The following is an 18102-nucleotide window of genomic DNA, read 5'->3' as shown; positions in this document are numbered from 1 at the left end:
CTTCGTACAGCACAGTCGAGGCAAAAGAGTTATGCTAACAGGAAGGTTCGAGATGTGTCCTACATGGTTGGCGAGAAGGTTCTGTTGAAGGTTTAGCCCATGAAGGGTGTTATGAGATTTGGGAAGAAAGGGAAGTTGAGTCCGCGGTTCATTGGGCCTTTTGAGGTGCTTCGGAGGATTGGGGAGGTGGCTTATGAGCTTGTTTTGCCACCCAGCTTGTCGAGTGTGCATCCGGTATTTCATGTTTCTATGCTCCGGAAGTATATTGGGGATCCGTCTCATGTTCTGGATTTCAGCACAGTTCAGTTAGATGATGATTTGACCTACGTTGTGGAGCCATTAGCTATTTTAGGTCGTCAGGTTCGAAAGTTGAGGTCAAAGGATATAGATTCAGTAAAAGTGTAGTAGAGAGGTCAGCCCGTGGAGGAGGCTACCTGGGAGACCGAGCGGGAGATACGGAGCAGATATCCTTACCTATTTGAGGCTTCAGGTATGTTTCTTGATTCGTTTGCGGACGAACGTCTGTTTTAGTTGGGGAGGATGTGACGACCTGGCCAGTCGTCTCATGAGTTACTGCTCTGTTTCCCCCATTTCTGCTTCTTTATGCTTCATTATCCGTGTTTTAAGGTATCGGGTTGGTCGGATCGAGTCCGGAGTGGTTTTGATAAGGTTTGAGACACTTAGTCTCTTTTAAGAAGGCTTAAGTTGGAAAAGTCAACCGGATGTTGACTTATGTATTAGAGGGCTCGGATGTGAGTTCCGATGGTTCGATTAGCTTTGGGAGGTGATTTATGGCTTAGGAGTGTGATCGGAATGGGTTTTAGAGGTTCGTAGTAGAATTAGGCTTGAATTGGCGAAATTGATATTTTGGCGATTTCCGGTTGATAGGCGAGATTTTGGTATAGGGGTTGGAATGGAATTCCGAGAGTTGCAGTAACTTCGTCGTGTCATTTGGGATGTGTGTGTAAAATTTCAGGTCATTCGGACGTAGTTTGGTTGGGTTTTTGATCGAAAGCGTATTTCGAAAGATTTTTAGAAACTTAGGCTTGAATCCGATGTGATTTGGTAGATTTGATGTTGTTTGAGGTGTTTTGATGATTGGAACGAGTTTGAATAAGGTATTGGGTTATGTTTGTGCCTTTGGTTAAGGTCCCAGGGGCCTCAGGGTGATTTCGGGTGGTTAACGGGGAAGTTGAGATGTATTGCAGCTACTGAACTTTGCTGCTTCTGGTGTTTTCGTACCTGTGGTTTGGGGACCGTAGGTGTGGCGCCACACGTGCGGAAGGGGAGCCGTAGAAGCGGATTTGAGAGGAAGGGGCAGGAACCGCAGATGTGGTAATTGAACCGCACCTGCGGAGTCGCAGGTGCGTAGATTGGACCGCAGATGCGGAATTGGTCTGCTAAGTGATTTCCGCAGAAGCGAAGGATAGACCGCATATGCGGCATCGCAGAAGCGGGTTTTTGACTGTAGATGCGGGTATCCCTAGGCAGAATGTATATATATATCTTCCTTCGCGATTTTTGAAGGGTTTCACCATTTTTAAACACAGATTCGGGAGCTTTGGGCGATTTTGAAGGGAGAAATCAAGGAGACTTCGTAAGGTAAGGATTTTTGGACCTAAAACACATTTCTATGGTAGTATTTCATGGATTAAGGCTGAAATTAAAGGATTTAAAAGGCTAAAAATGGAGGATTATGGCTTGAGTTTAAGAGGCCTTAAATTGAGGATTTGAGGGGTCATTTGGACTTCGATTTTGGTATTCTTGATATGCATAGACTCGTGGGGAGATGAGGAATCTATCGATGTAAAGATTTCTGGTTTTCGAGATGTGGGCCTGTGGGTCGGGTTTTGGTAATTTCGGGATTTGTGCCCTTTATTGATTGTTTTCGCTTGGGCTTTGTTCCCTTAGCATATGTTGATATACTCATTCTGATTTTGGATAGATTCGACGTGCGTGGAGGCCGATTCGAGGGGAAAAGGAGTTGCGAGCTAGAGATTTAGCCGGTTTGAGGTGTGTAATGATTGTAAATGATGTTCTGAGGGTTTGAAACCCTGTATTGCACATCGTAGTACTATATTGAGGTGAGACACACGCTTGATGACGAGCGTGGAGTCATGCACTATTGGGGATTGTGATTTGATCCGTCCTGATTGATGATTTTACCGCGTATTTGATTGAAAACTATTTGCTATCATCATTATTTGGGCTGAATGCCATATTTGGGCCTAGTGCCAATTATTTGAACCCTTCGGGGATTTTTTTTGATATTTCCTCACTGTTTTGACTTTACACTTGAACTCAGTCCTGTTATTTTTCACTGTTTTCATACTCAGGCATGTTTACTCAGTTATAAGACTTAAATGATATTTTAAATGATGTTTGGGCTGAGAAGCACTATTTTACTATTGACCGAGGGGCTTGTGAGTATTTTTGACTGAGTAAGGCCGAAGGCCTAGTTGTGAGGAAACATTGATACTGATTTGAGGCCGAGGGCCTAAGATATATACGCCACGAGGTGGCTTGATTGATATGAGGCCGAGGGTCTCGATTTGATGCCATGAGATGGCTTGTTATTGCGCTTGGGCCGTAAGAGGCCCTTCCCGGAGTCTGTACACCCCCAGTGAGTGCGGGTACACGTTGTGATATGAAATTGAGTCTAAGGGGCTGGTATTGTTCTATGTGATAGCCCGAGGGGCTAGTACTGTTCTGAGGTGTTGACCGAGGGGCGGATTGTTGATACTGTGCCCGAGGGGCGAACTTCTATTTGTTTACTTTACCTTAATTACCTGTCAATTACTTGTTTACTTATTGAAAGAGGATTTTACTTGACTTTTTCACTGTTTTACTGATTTTAAATGGTTTTACTGCTTCACTATAGAATGCTTTGTGCCTTATGTGATTTCTTACCTTCAGTCGTTATTTACATTTGTTACTCACTAAGTTGGAGTACTCACTTTACTCCTTGCACCCCTGTGTGCAGATTCAGGCGTTGTTGGATCCGCTCCCTAGAGCTAATTCCTCCAGCTTCAGGTGGCGTTCAGAGTTTTTGAGGTAGCTGTTGACGTCCGCAGCCCCCGTGTCTCTACTCCTTTATTGCTTCTGTCCATTTTTAGACATTGTACTAGTTTATGGTTTTAGCAGAGTTGTATTATGACTTATAGATGCTCATGACTAGTGACACCCCGGTTAGGGCTGTGTTGGGTTGTACTTCCACACTTTATTGGCATTATTCGCTACTTAGTATTGCTATATCATGTTTTAGACTGCTTTTATGTTATTTTACTGTTTAAAAAATGAATTTGGTTTAATTGACTGGACTTGTCTTCACGAGAGGCTCCATTACGACCGGGATCAGGTTTAGGGTCGTGACATCTTCGTAGCATATTCAAATTCACGAGTCCATACCCATCTTATTTTACACTCTTCCATCTTGCTTTCTGAGAGGAAAATTTACCATTGCTATGGTCAGGACTTCTAGAATGGTTCCTTGGCGGAATGAAGCTGCATCTTCATCTCGATCATCTAAGGAAAAAGCCAAAGTGTACCCACTTTGGAACAGTGCACTCCCTCCAAGCTTGATATATCAAAAGATTTTACCGTTGATATCACTTCATCCACACCGAGCCGATGTGAACATGTGTCCCGATACATTAGTGTCGTGACCAACATTGAAATAGTGAAGACAGACTACCGATGGGGCGAGGCAGTGAAGGTGGAAATTCCCGGTCCTGATGAAAATATAACGGACTACAAGGCCAACTTCCTTCATGTGTATACCTACCCGTTAACCTTGGGTCATGCTGATCCCCCTGAATCTTCTCCCCTGAAAATAGATTTGGTTACCCTTGATTTTTGTGACAAATATCAAGTGACGCTCGGTCAGATGTATCCTTCTGTTTGGAGGATAGTATTGATGCTCCATCATTCCTCCGAAGGGGTTGTGGGTGAGGTTTTTACCCTCAACCATTTGATTAGGTTGTACAACCCTCAATTTTATCGAGGTTTGATCAGGTTCCATAATCGATCCGAAAAATCATTTTTCTTGAGAATCGACGAGGGAAAGGATCGAGGATGGATGAGTAGGTTCGTTCAGTTAAGGACCTCGGACATCATTCCGGCCTGGAGGATGCCTTTCCCAGAGAGGTGGAACACACAACGTAAGCGACTCTTCCTTAACCATATTTTGTATTTTTCTTCCCTTTTCCCCGGAATGATGACCTCTTTATCGTTTTACGCAGCCGCTTCTTGGTGCCTCGAGGTAGTTTCGGACTTGCCAGGGTGGATCAGACGGTTGGACGCCGCGTTCCCATATCATGTTCAATCTTGGACCGACCTGGCCAAGGAGCGATGGGTGGCCAAGAATCATGGTAGAGCTTCTTTGCTATCTATGTCTTAGATTAACGTTTCTCCCTGTGTCCCTTATGCTGATGAATTATGGTTATCGTGCTTCTTCAGGCCTTGGCGAGAATATGGAGATGAGGCCGCCCCTGGTGGTGGGACAGAGGCTTCGGAGCCCGGCAAGGGCATGAAAAGAGAAGGCAAGGCGGCTATTGACCTTCCTACGGCAAAGAAATCCAGGTCACTCGAGAATCAAGCCACTGCTAGGACCTCTTCTTCAACTTCAGGGGCAAATCCTGGCACCGAGGATGAGGATGACGATGAATGCCAGTTGGCCCGGAAGATGAGGTCGAGTGTGAGAGCCTCGCAGGTGCCTCGATCGGAGGCTGCTGAGTTTGGAACGACCGCCTTAGGTCGGTCCCGTAGACCGGAGACCCTTGAGGGGGGTGTTAATATGGCCTCAGATCGAATGACCGGGTTTGGCGCAGTTTTCGTTGGGGGGACCGCTGCCATCGATCCTGAAGGGTTGGGGCCCGGAGCTTTTCACGAGCAGGGGTTGCCTTTTGGGCAAATCAGCGATATGAATGATTTCATCTCATGCTTTCAGGTCTCGTCAGGAGAACTGAGGGATGCTCAAGAAGCGAACTCCGTTAAAGTAGGGATTCCTCTCAAAGGGGGAGGCCCCCTTGCCAACATCTTTGATAGTGTTAGCAATAGCGTTGGTCTTGATATTCCTAGCGCCGTCCAGGCGGCGAAGCAATTCATGAAGCAGGTGATAGATATCTTTCGTATATTTCTTTTAGTCTGGGGCATCATTCTTCGTCTTTCTAACTTTTCCGCTATGGCGCAGTGCAAGGATATGTATGATCATGCCCTCTTTTGGCTCCGCGAGGAGCTTTCTTACCGTGAAAAGGAATGTAAGAAGCTTACCTCGATACTGCGAGATTCGGAGGCTCACTTTGCTCAAGGAGAGAAAGAATTAGGAGAGCTCCAAGCTGCTTTGGATAGAGCGCTCCGGGAAAAGGCTGATCTCGCTGCGCAGGTATTTCGCCCCGCTTGTACCCGACCTTTGCTCCCATATTCCGACACAAATTGGCTTACCTTTCTTTTTCAAGTTGAGCAAAATGGTTCACAGATTAGTCGATTGAATGTGGAGATCCTCGGGCTGAGGAAGCAAAGTGAGAGTAGCTACTGAGGAGTTGGCATCATCTCATGATCTTCTTAAGAATGCTCGCAAGGAGGTTGCTACCTTGGCCGCGGCCAAGTCCGAGATTGAAAGAAATGCTGCCACTTATCTGGGTGACGCAGCTACGGTGTATAAGATAGCTCGTAATGTATCGATAGTAGCCGAGTAGAACCTAGCTCGGGCTATTAAACATGCTAAGGCGGAGGTGAGGAGAGAAACCCTGAAGGAGATCGGAGCCAGGGGCATCGATCTGTTAGTTGATCTCGAGGAAGCCCGCAAATTAGAGGGAGAACTGGCGCTTTTAATTGTCCCAGATGAGGGCGAAGATAGTGGTGATGAAGAGTAGTCCCCAAGTCATTTTGTGTCCTTTCCTTTTACTTTTGTATGCAGTCCCCGGGGGATGGAATTCGTAAAGATGTCTCTTGCGGATACGTTTTTCAGCAATGTAAAAAGAGGGACTTTTCTTCTTTTCGTTTTTTGTTCCTTTGCTTTCACGGATTTAATCTTTCGACTTTTGATGCTAGCCTTTCGAAATCCGTTCTTGGAGCGACCGGGACCCTCAAGTTGGGCCATGCCCCGGGGTTAAACCAATAGCTTCTAATGGGTTGGTGCCGGCGATATCGAGGAGCCCCCGACGCCTTGCAGTTTCTCGAATTCTATGGGGTAACAACATTTTCTCAATCTGGTAAAGGGGCCCTGAGGTGATTTTGTCAATACGTTTCCCTATGAGAGGGTGATGTTTCCCTAGGAGAGGGTGATGTTAACGCAGCCAAAATTAATTGGCCTTTTGGGTAGGCGGGCAGTTGCTGCTTTGCCCCTATATATTCATTCACTTGCCTTTCTAATGGTGATTTTGCTGCTTTGAGAGACTATCTCTTCCACAGAGCCTGACGTTTTATGCTAGTTCTTCCGTTGCTTCAATTCAAAATTTTTGCTCAGATCCACATATTTCTCCTCGTATTCTATCGTAGCCATGACTACTATGTCGGCGTCTGACCGTAAGGGAGAGGGGAGTGCTTCCTATGCTCCGCATTCGGTTGGTGGTAGTGACACATTGCCTGTGCCCGATGAGCAGACCTCGGGGTGACCTGCCTCGAGGAGAGCCATCACGCTGGGGAGGCCTCCCAATGTTCCGGGTCACTGGGAGCACGTGTCGAGGATCATCTCATCAGTGGGAGAGGAAAATCTCGAAATGATCAGAAAAGATTGCGGATGGGGAGAAGGTGCTATATTATAAGTACCTTATCCCGAGGAGAGCATCATGATGTACGTTCAGGGCTTTTTGAGCGTATATACACATATGTTTGTGTCGGTTCCCCTCGACTGGGTCGTGCTTGATTTCTATCAGAGATATCGGGTTACCTTGGCACAAGCTCACCCCTCCCTTTGGAAAATAGTGTAGATGATGAGATATTTCACCGATAAGGCTGGGATAGGGTTTACCCTCAGTCATCTCGTGAGTTTATATCGGCCACTATGCTACCGAGGTTTAATCGCTCTACAGTGTCGATCCACCCGAGCTCCTATCGCCAGTAATGAAGAGGACAATGACCGTTGATGGATGAATCGGTTCGTCCAGATTCGAATGACCGATGTCATACCTAGAGAATTTTTGCCATTTCCTGAGAAATGGAACTTCACACATAAGTATCTCACCTGAACTATCATCATTTTGACCGGAGGCGGGCTCCGTAATGACATATTTCCGTTCCATGTTTGTAGCGACTCATTGGTTGCCGAACGAGGTCCCCGATTTAGCTAAGTGGTCTCGTAAGCTGGCGGCTTGCTCGATTTATGATAGGCGCCAGTGGCGAGATCTGTCCAAAGAGAGATGGGAGGCGAAGCATTGTGGTAGGTGTCCGGTGTTTTGTTTCCTGAGAAAGGCACTTTTCTTATCGGCTTATCAACTCAACTACCGCAGGTATTGGAGATTTTTCTGAAATGAGGCCGTGTCCTCTAGGAGAAGAGGGGAGATCACCGGCCTCGGGATCGAGGATTGATGAAAAATGAAAAGGAGCCCCAGGGTGTGAAGGGGCTTGCAGTGGGGTGGCTCCTTCTTAGCGGTTAAGAAGAAGCGATTTGATCGGTCGACTATCTTCTGAAGGTAGTAAGCCATCGGATATTGGCTCGGCCTTTTGCGAGGCTTAGCGGTTCAGCCTCATGGTGAGTTTTTGATTACTGTAAGATTGTTCCGGTCCCGTGCTTCTTCTTTTTTCATTTTTAGGTCTCTTTCACAGGCCTTCGACAGGCTCAAATCTGAGCTAATTCGATGTGAGGCCCCATTGCGGGAGGCTTTGGATAGGGAAAAATCCCTTAAGCTTCTTTGTATGGCAAAGGAAAGCGAGTTGGCCTCCCTACATCACGAGGTGGATCGGAACCGGAGCCGTGAGAGTTGCCTAGAAAAATAGGTACCCTGCATTCCATGCTGGCTTGCACTCCCCTTTTCATTTTGACGGATTAATGTTTTGATATTTCAGTTGGAGAACAAGGCGGAGGAGCTGGGATAGCTCTGGGACGAGGTTGGTTGAGCCAACGCGAATTCAGCGAGCTGCAGGCGCATGTAAGTACCCATTTTGCGGCCAAAGAGAGTGCTCTAGCCATGGTTTCTGCTCTTAAGGTGCAAATCCAAACCGTTCATGCGGATGATTCTGCACGGGCCGATATGATCGCAAGGTTTTCGTCTGAGCTTTCAAAGGCAAAGGCCGAGGTGGTGAATGTCCAAGCCGAGATCGTGATGAGCAGCACCAGGGCGGGACATAAAGCTGCGACCTATTTGAAGAGTTCTGTCATTGCTAAAGCTGAACTGAAGAGAGCCCTTGATCATACAAGCAATATCAAGGAGTATACGAAATGCAAATATCGGAGGGAAATTCTCGAGGAGATTCACGCCAGGGTTTTCGATCTCTCGAAAGAAATCGAGCAAGCCAAGGGGGAGGAGTGTGACGCCAAGTTCCTTCTGTCTGATGCTAAAGATGGAGAGGAAGGGGTTGCCGGGCCATAGTCACCGAGGGGGGACATTAATTTACTGCCTTATTCTTGTGTATATAGCTTTCACAGTGTTTTGTAAACGGAGCTTGTATTTTAACACCTATATGTATAAGGGGAAACCCCACAATTTATGTCTCCTGTTTGTCAATATTTTAAATAAGTCGATTCGACCTTTGAGCTAGTAGAATTATTTAGATTCATGATACAACCCTGAGGCTCGTTAGGCTAGCGATAGCGGCTCCTACGCTTTGCCCTTAGGCATATGCATTTTAACATTTTGGGTTCAGTCTCCGAGTCGGGTTTTGACTCGAGCTCAATCGACCCTCAAGTTTTGTATTTGTGTGGGCTGGCGACAATGGCTCTTACACCTTGGGTCGAAGCGACCTTTTATGTGTATGGCCCTGAGGCTCGTTAAGCTGGAGACAATGACTCTTACGCTTTGCCCTTAGGCATATGTAGGCTTTGTTTTCCTCTCGTTAAGGACTTTTTGGAATGATTTTTCTTGACCCGTCGTCGGTTCGGGAAGAACCTCAATTTCAAGTCATTTGGCGATGTTCGAGCACCTCGAAAGGTTTAGCTCGTAGGCTGAGTAGCTCGAAGCTTTGTGATTTGGAGGTGACATGGTCGAAGCTCTTTTGCCTGTCGAGGGTAGCCTGCTTAACCCATTCTTTTCGAAGTAGATTCGAAGTAATGGCCTATGATTTTGTAGCGACAATTGGGCGTCCCCGAGTCGCATTAATTTTGCTGGTACAGCCGTATGACCGTAGTCATTTGTGTTTGGCCGGAGTCATTTTTGATCCCGAGTGCAGTAGTTTAGGTGTCAACATCGAGGGTATGCCCTTTCGGGAGTCTTACAAATACGACATATAGCCTAAACTTCGGGATTGAGTTTATGCCTGTAGTAAGGTCTTACAAAAATTTCATGCCTTTTGAGGTCTTACAGTTTTGTTGATACTTGGTACAAGTATGATTCATGCCTTACTTGAGGTCTTATAATTTTGTTGATACTTGGTAGAAGTATGATTCATGCCTTGCTTGAGGTCTTACTGTTTTGTTGATACTTGGTACAAGTATGATTCATGTCTTGCTTGAGGTCTTACAGTTTTGTTGATGCCTTAAATAGGTCTTACTAGACCGAGTCTGCCCGCTTGGGGTCTTATGGCCTCGAGCTTTTAAATGAATGGTGATTGGTGATAGTCTCCGAGTCATCAAGTTTGATTAGGCTCGGGGGCCGTTACTCGTGAGCTCGGAATTGCCTCATTGAGGGCTTATGATCTTGGAGATTCTGACCCTGGGGTCATATGCTTTTTGAGTTTGCGATGCTAGTCTCCGATTGTTTGGGACATTTTTCCCTTTTGGAGATATTTTGTGATTTTCGTGCTGCCACGTTGAGGGCTTATAAGTATGGAGTTTCGACCTTGAGGTCATACGGGTGCTGAGTTATTGAAGTTAGTCTCCGAGTATTTCGAGGCATTTTCGGTGGAGGGATCCTTACTGTGAAAATGCTGAATTTTCTTTGGAGTACGAGATGCTTTGGCAAAAGATGTTCTTTGATTGTTTGACTTAAGTACATGTTGTTTCGTTTCCGTGAGCCCAACTTATGCGGACATGATTCATGTGACCGTTTGGCTGGGTACATCATTTCCTATTAGAACCTTGTTTTTCATTCCCTGGTTCTTCCGAGTGGATGACCTCTCAAGGGGGAGCCCTCAAGTGTTCGGGGTTGATTTCAAAAGAAGCCTTGTATGCTTGTTGGATCCTCCTTAGGTAGCGCGTGGACGTTGCCTCGTTAAAAACCTTACCGGTAAAAACCCATTTTGGGATAAAAACTCGATCGATGGAAAAGAGTACAACGGACGCTTCAGAACCTCGAGCTCTTCAAGCTGGATCGGCATCTCGACTGCTTTTATCGAGGGCCTGCGCAAAAGTTATCATAATAGTAAAAAAATAGAAAAAAGGGGAGATAATTATACCTTAGTGGCGATGGCGCTCTTGAGTTTCAGCGTTTGTTTTGCGGACGCGATGCGGTCCTTTATTTGAATACAACTGATGGTGTATCTTAAAAGAACGTGTGGATGACGTGTTGGGATTCGTCTGCTTTGTTATTTTTGGTTGTTTCTCTTTCTCGAGACTGGTTCTTAGCCGCTCGCTGAGGAATTCCTGAAGGTGTCCGTTATCGAGCAGCCGGGCCACTTCCTCCCGGAGTTGCCGGCAATCCTCAGTTCTGTGTCTATGCGAGTTGTGAAACTCACATAACAAGTTATAGTTCCTTTGTGAAGGATCCGAATATATAGGCCTGGGCCATTTGGCATCCCTAATTTTACTGATGGCGAAAATGATGTCCGATACATCGACGTTGAAGTTGTATTCTGATAGGAGAGGTGCCCCCGTTGGCCCTGTGCCCCCATCGAATCTGCCTCTGTTGATGAGTCCCCGAGGGTTCTATCCTCAATTTACCAATTGATCGTTGCGAGGTGGATTATGTCTTGGGGTATTCCTCCTATCTTCGGGGTATGGCTGATACCTCTCTTTGTTCAGTTTCAACTCTTTCGCTAGGAGTCTACTCAGATATATTGAGCCCGAGGGGGCTCCCAGCTAGTCATCCTCGACTCTGATCTTTGACTGGTACCGGTTGTGGATGTCCGACTAGGTTACGACAGGATACTCGATCAGATTCTCTTTCATCTACCTTGATGCCAATGAGCTTCGTTCATTTGGGCCTTGAGTGAAAGCCTATACCGCCCAGTTATCGGATACCGGGGGTAGTTCCATTTGTTCCGTTTGGAAGCGAGATACGAATTCTCGCAGCATTTAATTCTCCCTCTGCTTAATCTTGGATACGTCAGACTTCCTTGTTGCTATTTGATAGCACCAGCGTGTGCCTTTATGAAGGAGTCTGCTAGCATGGCAAATGAATCTATGGAGTTGGGAGCTAGGTTGTGATACCACATCATGGCCCCCTTCAAGAGAGTTTATCCGAACTTCTTCAGTAAGACGGACTCGATATCATCATCTTTTATGTCGTTGCCCTTTACTGCGCACGTAGGCAGTGACATGTTCGTTGGGGTTTGAGGTCCCGTTGTATTTTAGGATTTCTGGCATTCTGAACTTCTTTGGAATGGGTTTTGGAGTCGCTTCCTCTGGGAACGACCGTTGTACGAACTTCTTCGAATCTATACCCTTCAGGACCGGGGGTGCACCCGAGATTTGGTAGACCCGAAATTTATAGGTTTCGACCTTCTTGTCGTTGGCTGCTATCATTTTCTTGCTCGACTCGATCCTTTTGGTGAGGTCCTCAAGCATTTTTACGATGGCAGGATCAACTACCGATCTGTTGTTGCTCGACCTCTCTGGTACCTATTTGGCTAGGGGAGTAGCTTCCGGTACTACTATGCTGGGAGTCTTCGGGTGGCTTTCCAGCTAAGCGATAGCCAGCCGTTGTGCCTGCAGCATTTCAAAAATAACATGAAGACTAACTTCCTGTTCTTCCCGAGCTGGGGTTTTTTTGGGCTTCCTATTGGTCGCTATGTTGTATGCTCCTGTCGGTGTGTGAGGTTTCGTCGACCTGCTGTTCATCTTGCGAACCCGCATCCACTGGAATCGGTCCAAGTGCATTATCGGGGTTTTGTGGTGGCGCGCCAATAATTGGAACATCCACACCGTTTTCTCCATGTTTTTAAGGTTGTCGTTCTTGACTCTGTTCATTGAGCCAGACATTTTGACCTGAGATCGAATATCTTGGACAAGAAAAAGTGTGAAAGATAACTTGCGTTGTGTAGCGAAACCAACAAGAAAATAATCACTATTATTTTTAGGCCCACTGTGGGCGCCAAACTATTTACCGTAAAAATGGTAATATCAATTAAATTTGTTGATGGGACTCTAAAAATACGTGATCTATTTTTATGCTAGTTGTTTAAGCAGTTAATGCTAGATATGTGAAGATAAAAGATGAAATGCGAGCTAAAATAGAGTTATAATCAAACTGAGGGGTTAGCTGTCCAGGACTCAGACTAACCAATGAGGGGCCTCGAGGTCGATGCCTGGACTCGGGCTTGAGCTATGGGGGATAATCGGTAAGGAGCTAACAGTTAGGATATAATTAAAGGAGGCTCTTTATGGCAAATAACAAGCAATAAATGAAGAACAAGTATGAAAGTAGTAAGCAATAACAATAGTGCAGGGAGAATATGTTAGAGAGGAAAGAAAAAGTTCTTGTGTATTTCGTGTAGAATAGTTGGAGAAATAGTAGGGGGCCTTACAAAATGGCAAGGATCCCCTTTATATAGGAGGGGAATCCCAGCATAGTACAAAATGCATTAATTGTAAAGGTATGAAGATGGGACGACTAGATATGACACCAGGCTCTGCTAGTGCTATCTGCTCGCCTTGGGAACTCCCCATCCTCGGCATCGTTGTTGGGTCGAGCGTAAATGGACATCGAGGGAGAGAACTCGACCACAACCTCGTAGCCTCAAGATCTCGAGATGACTTCTAAAAATACCTTAATGACGAGGAATTAGACCCTATGATTTTACCATATACATAGTTCGAGAAGATCAAGGTAAATAATCACCGATTTATTATGTTAGCGAATCTTTGTTCGATGCTGAGACTCGATATCCTCATTTAGAGAAACTTGCATTAGCATTGATTATGGCATCTAGGAAATTAAGACCTTATTTCCAATGTCATCCTATTTCCGTGGTAACTGCCTATACCTTACATAATATATTGCATAAATACGAGTTATCGGGTAGATTAGCCAAATGGGCAATAGAACTAAGTGAATATGACATTACATATCAACCTAGAACTGCAATAAAGTCACAGGTTTTAGCAGATTTCGTGACAGATTTTAGCCGAGGGATACAGTTAGAAGTAGAAAAAGAACTGCAGATATTTAACGGATCTAATGCAGGTACATGGACCTTATTTACTGATGGTTCATCAAATGTAAAAGGAGCAGGTCTGGGCATTATCCTGGTACCACTTACGGGTGAAACCATAAGACAAGCAATAAAGTTCCATCCAAACACTAATAATGAGGCAGAATATGAAGTTGTGATTGCAGGTTTAGAGTTGGCACGAGAGCTCGGAATAGAGCAGGTAGTAATCAAAAACGACTCGCAGCTTGTTGTTAACTAGATGCAGGGGACTTATACAACCAGAGAGGCGAGGATGCAACAATACCTAGAAAAGGCACGAATTTGGTCAGGCAATTTCAAACTTGGAAAGTCATGCAGATACCAAGAGACGAAAATGCTGAGGCAGATGCTCTAGTTAATCTTGTATCTGCTGCAGAAGTAACAAATGAAGAAAATGCTTATGTGATTCATTTGTTTCATTCAGTACTTGAACAAGACAAAAATGAGGTAAATTACAATAATCTAACTTTGGATTGGAGGAACGATATTGTCAATTTTTCGCAGTATGGAATTTTACCTGAAGATAAGAAAAAGGCTCAAGCACTTCGCAAAAAAGCTGCTCGCTACTATTTAAATCAAGGCAATCTTTATCGAAAAATGTTCGGTGGTCCTCTAGCAAGATGCCTTGGGCCTTATCAAATAGAGTACGTGATGAGAGAAATACACGAGGGACTTTGTGGAAATCATGCTGGAGGAAGATCTTTGGTAAAAACCATGATTAGTTCCGGCTATTATTGGCCAAAAATGGAAGAAGACGCGAAAAATTTTGTGGAAAAATGTGACAAGTGCCAAAGATATGGTAACAACATGCATCGACCAGCTGAATTATTACATCCGGTCGTTGCACCATGGCCTTTTATGAAGTAGGGGATGGATATCATAGGTCCACTACCACAAGCCAAAGGCAAGGTAAGATTTTTATTAGTGCTCACTGACTATTTTACTAAGTGGGTAGAAGCAGGAGCTTTCAAACAGGTACGAGAAAAAGAGGTCAGAGACTTCATCTAGAGGAACATCATATACCAATTTGGGGTACCAAAGGGAATCATATGTGATAACGGTCCGCAATTTATAGGTGCACAACAGAATTTTTTCAAAGTTGACAAATTAAAAGGATCACCTCAATGCCTTACTATCCGGTGGGTAATGGACAAGCTGAATCAATAAATAAAGTCATTATCAACAACTTGAAGAAAATACTGGAAGAATCTAAAGGCAATTGGCCAGAAGTACTACCTGGAGTCTTGTGGACTTATCGAATAACAGAGAAAACAAGTACGGGGGAAATATCATTTTCACTTGTATACGGGGCTGAAGCCTTAATTCCAGTCGAGGTAGGGGAACCAAGTATGAGATATACTCAAGCTTCTGAAGAATCGAACGAACAAGAGATGCGGATAATACTGGATTTACTTGAAGAAAGGAGGTAAACTGCATTAATAAGGATGGAAACACAAAAATAAGCTATTGAGCAGTATTACAATCGGAAAAGCTCGTCTGAGATACTTTAAGATTAGAGACTACGTACTCAAGAAATTCTTCCAATCCATGAGGGCAGCCAATGCAGGAAAGTTAAGTGCAACTTGGGAAGGGCCTTATAAGATTCATGGTATCGCAGGAAAATGAGCATACGAGCTTGAAACATTGGATGAAAAGATTCTACCTTCAAATTGGAATGCTGTTCATCTAAAGAGATACTACTTCTAAGGAAAGGAAATACCCATGGGCAGGTATCCTCACTAATGATTTTTATTTTTGAATTATTAAAATGTTACTAACAATTTTAGATGATAGGCAGAAAGCTAACCCGCACTAAATGATGAATTGTGACATGAAAGATACGTGGAAAGAACATAATTCCCGATCTAGGTTACAACTATTCTGGTGGAAATTTAAATGGGTTAAGCAGTCTTCATCTAAAATCATACCTCTGAGTCCCGTATGTTTTTCCTTTTCAGGAAAAGGACCGCATGGAAGGAATAATCAAGTGCTCGAGATTTCATACTTCAAAGCTCAAACACTTGGGGGACTATATAATATACATATGATATATGTATAAGGATGGAAAGGAAGACTGAAAACAATTAAACTTCAAGTCAAGCCTAAAATTCTACTCATCAAATATCAAGTTCAGAGCAAAGTCATGAGCCAATAACACAAGCCTGATAAAAATATCCGTGAAGAATACACTCGTGGATATAGAATTCAAAATCTTACAATGTTTAGGTTAAAGACAGTATTTAGTCATAGGTCATAAAGAAACCCTTGGATTTTATTTCTTTTTTGCAAATCTGTTGTAAAGAAAACAGTTACGGAAGAGTAATAAAAGATATTTAAATACATGTAAGATGTTATTTAAACTTGACAAAGTTCGAATGAAAACTTTATCAAAGTTATTTCAAGAAACATGTGTGTTCCAATTTCTTCTTTCGTATGTTTACACCATTATGAAGTTGAGACGTCTTCTTCATTAAGTGTCGTATATAAAAGGGCCCTCTTTTAAATTTATGTTTGATTCAAAGATCCATCAAGTTAATAAAGCATTTCTAAAAATGCAAAAAGTCAAAAGGGTAAGACAAAAACCCACGAATTAAAAAGCAAGACCTTGGACTTATAAAAAACAAGGCAAATTATTAAAAGAGTATAGCAGAAACTCGAAAGAATTAAGTTAAAATGAAAAATTAATAATATTAAGTTAAAACTAAGTATGAACTTAGTTATAAACTGATTGTCTTTTAACAAAAAGTCTCGAAAAGACCTGGGGACTTGCCATCACCAAAAACATAACCCCTAAAATGGTAGCAGGGGTACAACCACCACATATTCCACTAAAAAACAAAAAGAGTCAAACTTAGCAAATAAATTTTCACTGTGAAGCAGGAGAAGGGTTCAAAACGGCATTATCATCAATAGAAGTCTCGACTTGATCTGAAGGAGCTGGGACATCCACCGCACTAGGATCAGCTTCAACATGCTCGGGAGTATCAGCCATGGGAGAAGAGAAACTTTGGCTTTGCTGAGTTTTTTCAATGGTCTCTTTAATCTTTGCTAACTCAACATCCAAGTTAAAGACTTCTTGGCTAAACTCCATAAGGGTATCATGGCGTGTGTTCAATATAGCCTAACTTACTTCGACATCAGCTTTGTCCTCAAGAGCCTCGTAGTCTCTTTCCCAATGGTCAATTTCACTCTTGAGTTCCTCCCTCTCAGCTAAAACAGCATCGTAAGAAGACTGTAAAAGAGTAACCGAACTCTCCAAAAATTTGACCTTATCAGAAGACACACAGAGATCTTCTTGGGTCTGGGTGAGTGTTTGAACAAGTTCACCTGCATAAACCTCTTTCTCGTTCAACAAGGCCTTCAAACCCCTGATCTCCTCGGTTGCTTTGGAGAGTTGTTCGGCAAATGATGACTCGAGGAGATTTTTGTCCTTGCCTGCCTGGTTGGAAGAAGCTTTTTTAGCTGCTAACTCCGAAGCCATGACCCTCAACTGCTGCTCTAAGGTACATTTACTTTCTTCTAAAACTTCCATCTCAAGTTGAAAACTTTCATATTGTTCTTTCCAATTGTCTCCCTCAATGGGAAACCCTTTTCATCATCTCTGTACCGATGAGATTGATCTAAAAAAAGGGTAAGAATGTTAGTAGAAGGGGAACAGAATAAAGCATGAAAAGAAATTAATACTTTTAGTGATGACTATACGATATCATTCATCCAAGTCAAAGAACTGTGACTTTCTAGTTTGGACTTTTCAACCGGACCAATCAAGGGTTTCAACCATACGTCTATCTGACCTGACTTTTTCAAAAGACTACCATCGGCAGAGACTTCAATGGTAATATGCTTCATCACTCTACTTCCACTTGAAGAGCCAACCTCAGTACGAGAAATAGTAGTAGTGGGGACTGTAGAGAAAGTCATAATAGCTTGAAGCGGGGCAGAAACATCAGCAGTGGAAACAGGTAAAGAGCATTCCACTGGGACAGACATGAGGAAAGAGGCAAATGGTACTTAATCAGACACCAAATTAAAACTTTCACTATCAAACCCACGTGAAAAACGTTGTTCATCAGAGTCACGAGCTGCCGTATGAGTATCATCATCAGAACTCACTAAGGTGGCTTCAACAGGATCGGTCATGGGAACAGAACGGGGAGGAGTAGCTTCGTCATCTGAAATGTTGCGTCTTCTAGCCCGCGACCTTCTAACCAAAGAACTTCCATCTTGTTCTTCTTCCTCAGAATATTGGGACGTGTCAGCTTTCCTTTTCGATGAAGAACTCAAGATTATCTCCTGAACTCTTGCCAAAGAAAACCTGGAAGCTACGATTGACTCGGCACTTACACCACGAATAGGAAACCCTGATAAAAGGAAGGGTCAAATATATTCTAAAGGAAAGGTGGACAAAAGTAGAAAGGAAAAAAGTAAGGTTTTTACCATGAGTTTTAACCTTCCAACCAAACCTGTTCGAAAGGTATTTCCAAGATTTAACCTCCATCGGAGTAATGGTCAACAATTTCTCTATCCAACCACAGGAATTGGGAATCTATTCAACAGTTCCCATGGTTGCTGAAAAAAGAGAAGCGAAATAGTCACAGAAAGAACAAACCCTTTCTAAAAAAGGGAGGGGGGGGGGAGAAAAGAAAGAAAGTTGTAAAG

General features: G+C 43.8%; 1 protein-coding gene across 1 annotated transcript; it reads left to right on the top strand.

Moving 5' to 3' along the window:
* Window positions 1-13171: 13171 nt before the first annotated feature.
* Window positions 13172-15133, top strand: LOC142163106 (uncharacterized). Its single transcript, XM_075220361.1, has 4 exons — window positions 13172-13624; window positions 13762-13866; window positions 13948-14148; window positions 15062-15133. The coding sequence occupies exons 1-4, from the start codon at window positions 13172-13174 to the stop codon at window positions 15131-15133; spliced, it is 831 nt and encodes a 276-aa protein (XP_075076462.1).
* Window positions 15134-18102: the final 2969 nt, after the last annotated feature.

Source organism: Nicotiana tabacum, chromosome 8, assembly GCF_000715075.1.
Source record: "Nicotiana tabacum cultivar K326 chromosome 8, ASM71507v2, whole genome shotgun sequence".
Classification (NCBI taxonomy): Eukaryota; Viridiplantae; Streptophyta; class Magnoliopsida; order Solanales; family Solanaceae; genus Nicotiana; species Nicotiana tabacum.
This window is presented reverse-complemented; position numbering and strand designations above follow the sequence as displayed.

Excerpts from the sequence above, each read along its gene's own strand:
- LOC142163106 (XM_075220361.1), top strand. The coding sequence starts at position 13,172 with ATGGCATCTAGGAAATTAAGACCTTATTTCCAATGTCATCCTATTTCC. Across the intron at positions 13,625-13,761 it reads GAGAGCTCGGAATAGAGCAG|ATACCAAGAGACGAAAATGC; the intron begins GTAGTAATCAAA and ends AAAGTCATGCAG. Across the intron at positions 13,867-13,947 it reads TGATTCATTTGTTTCATTCA|TATGGAATTTTACCTGAAGA; the intron begins GTACTTGAACAA and ends AATTTTTCGCAG.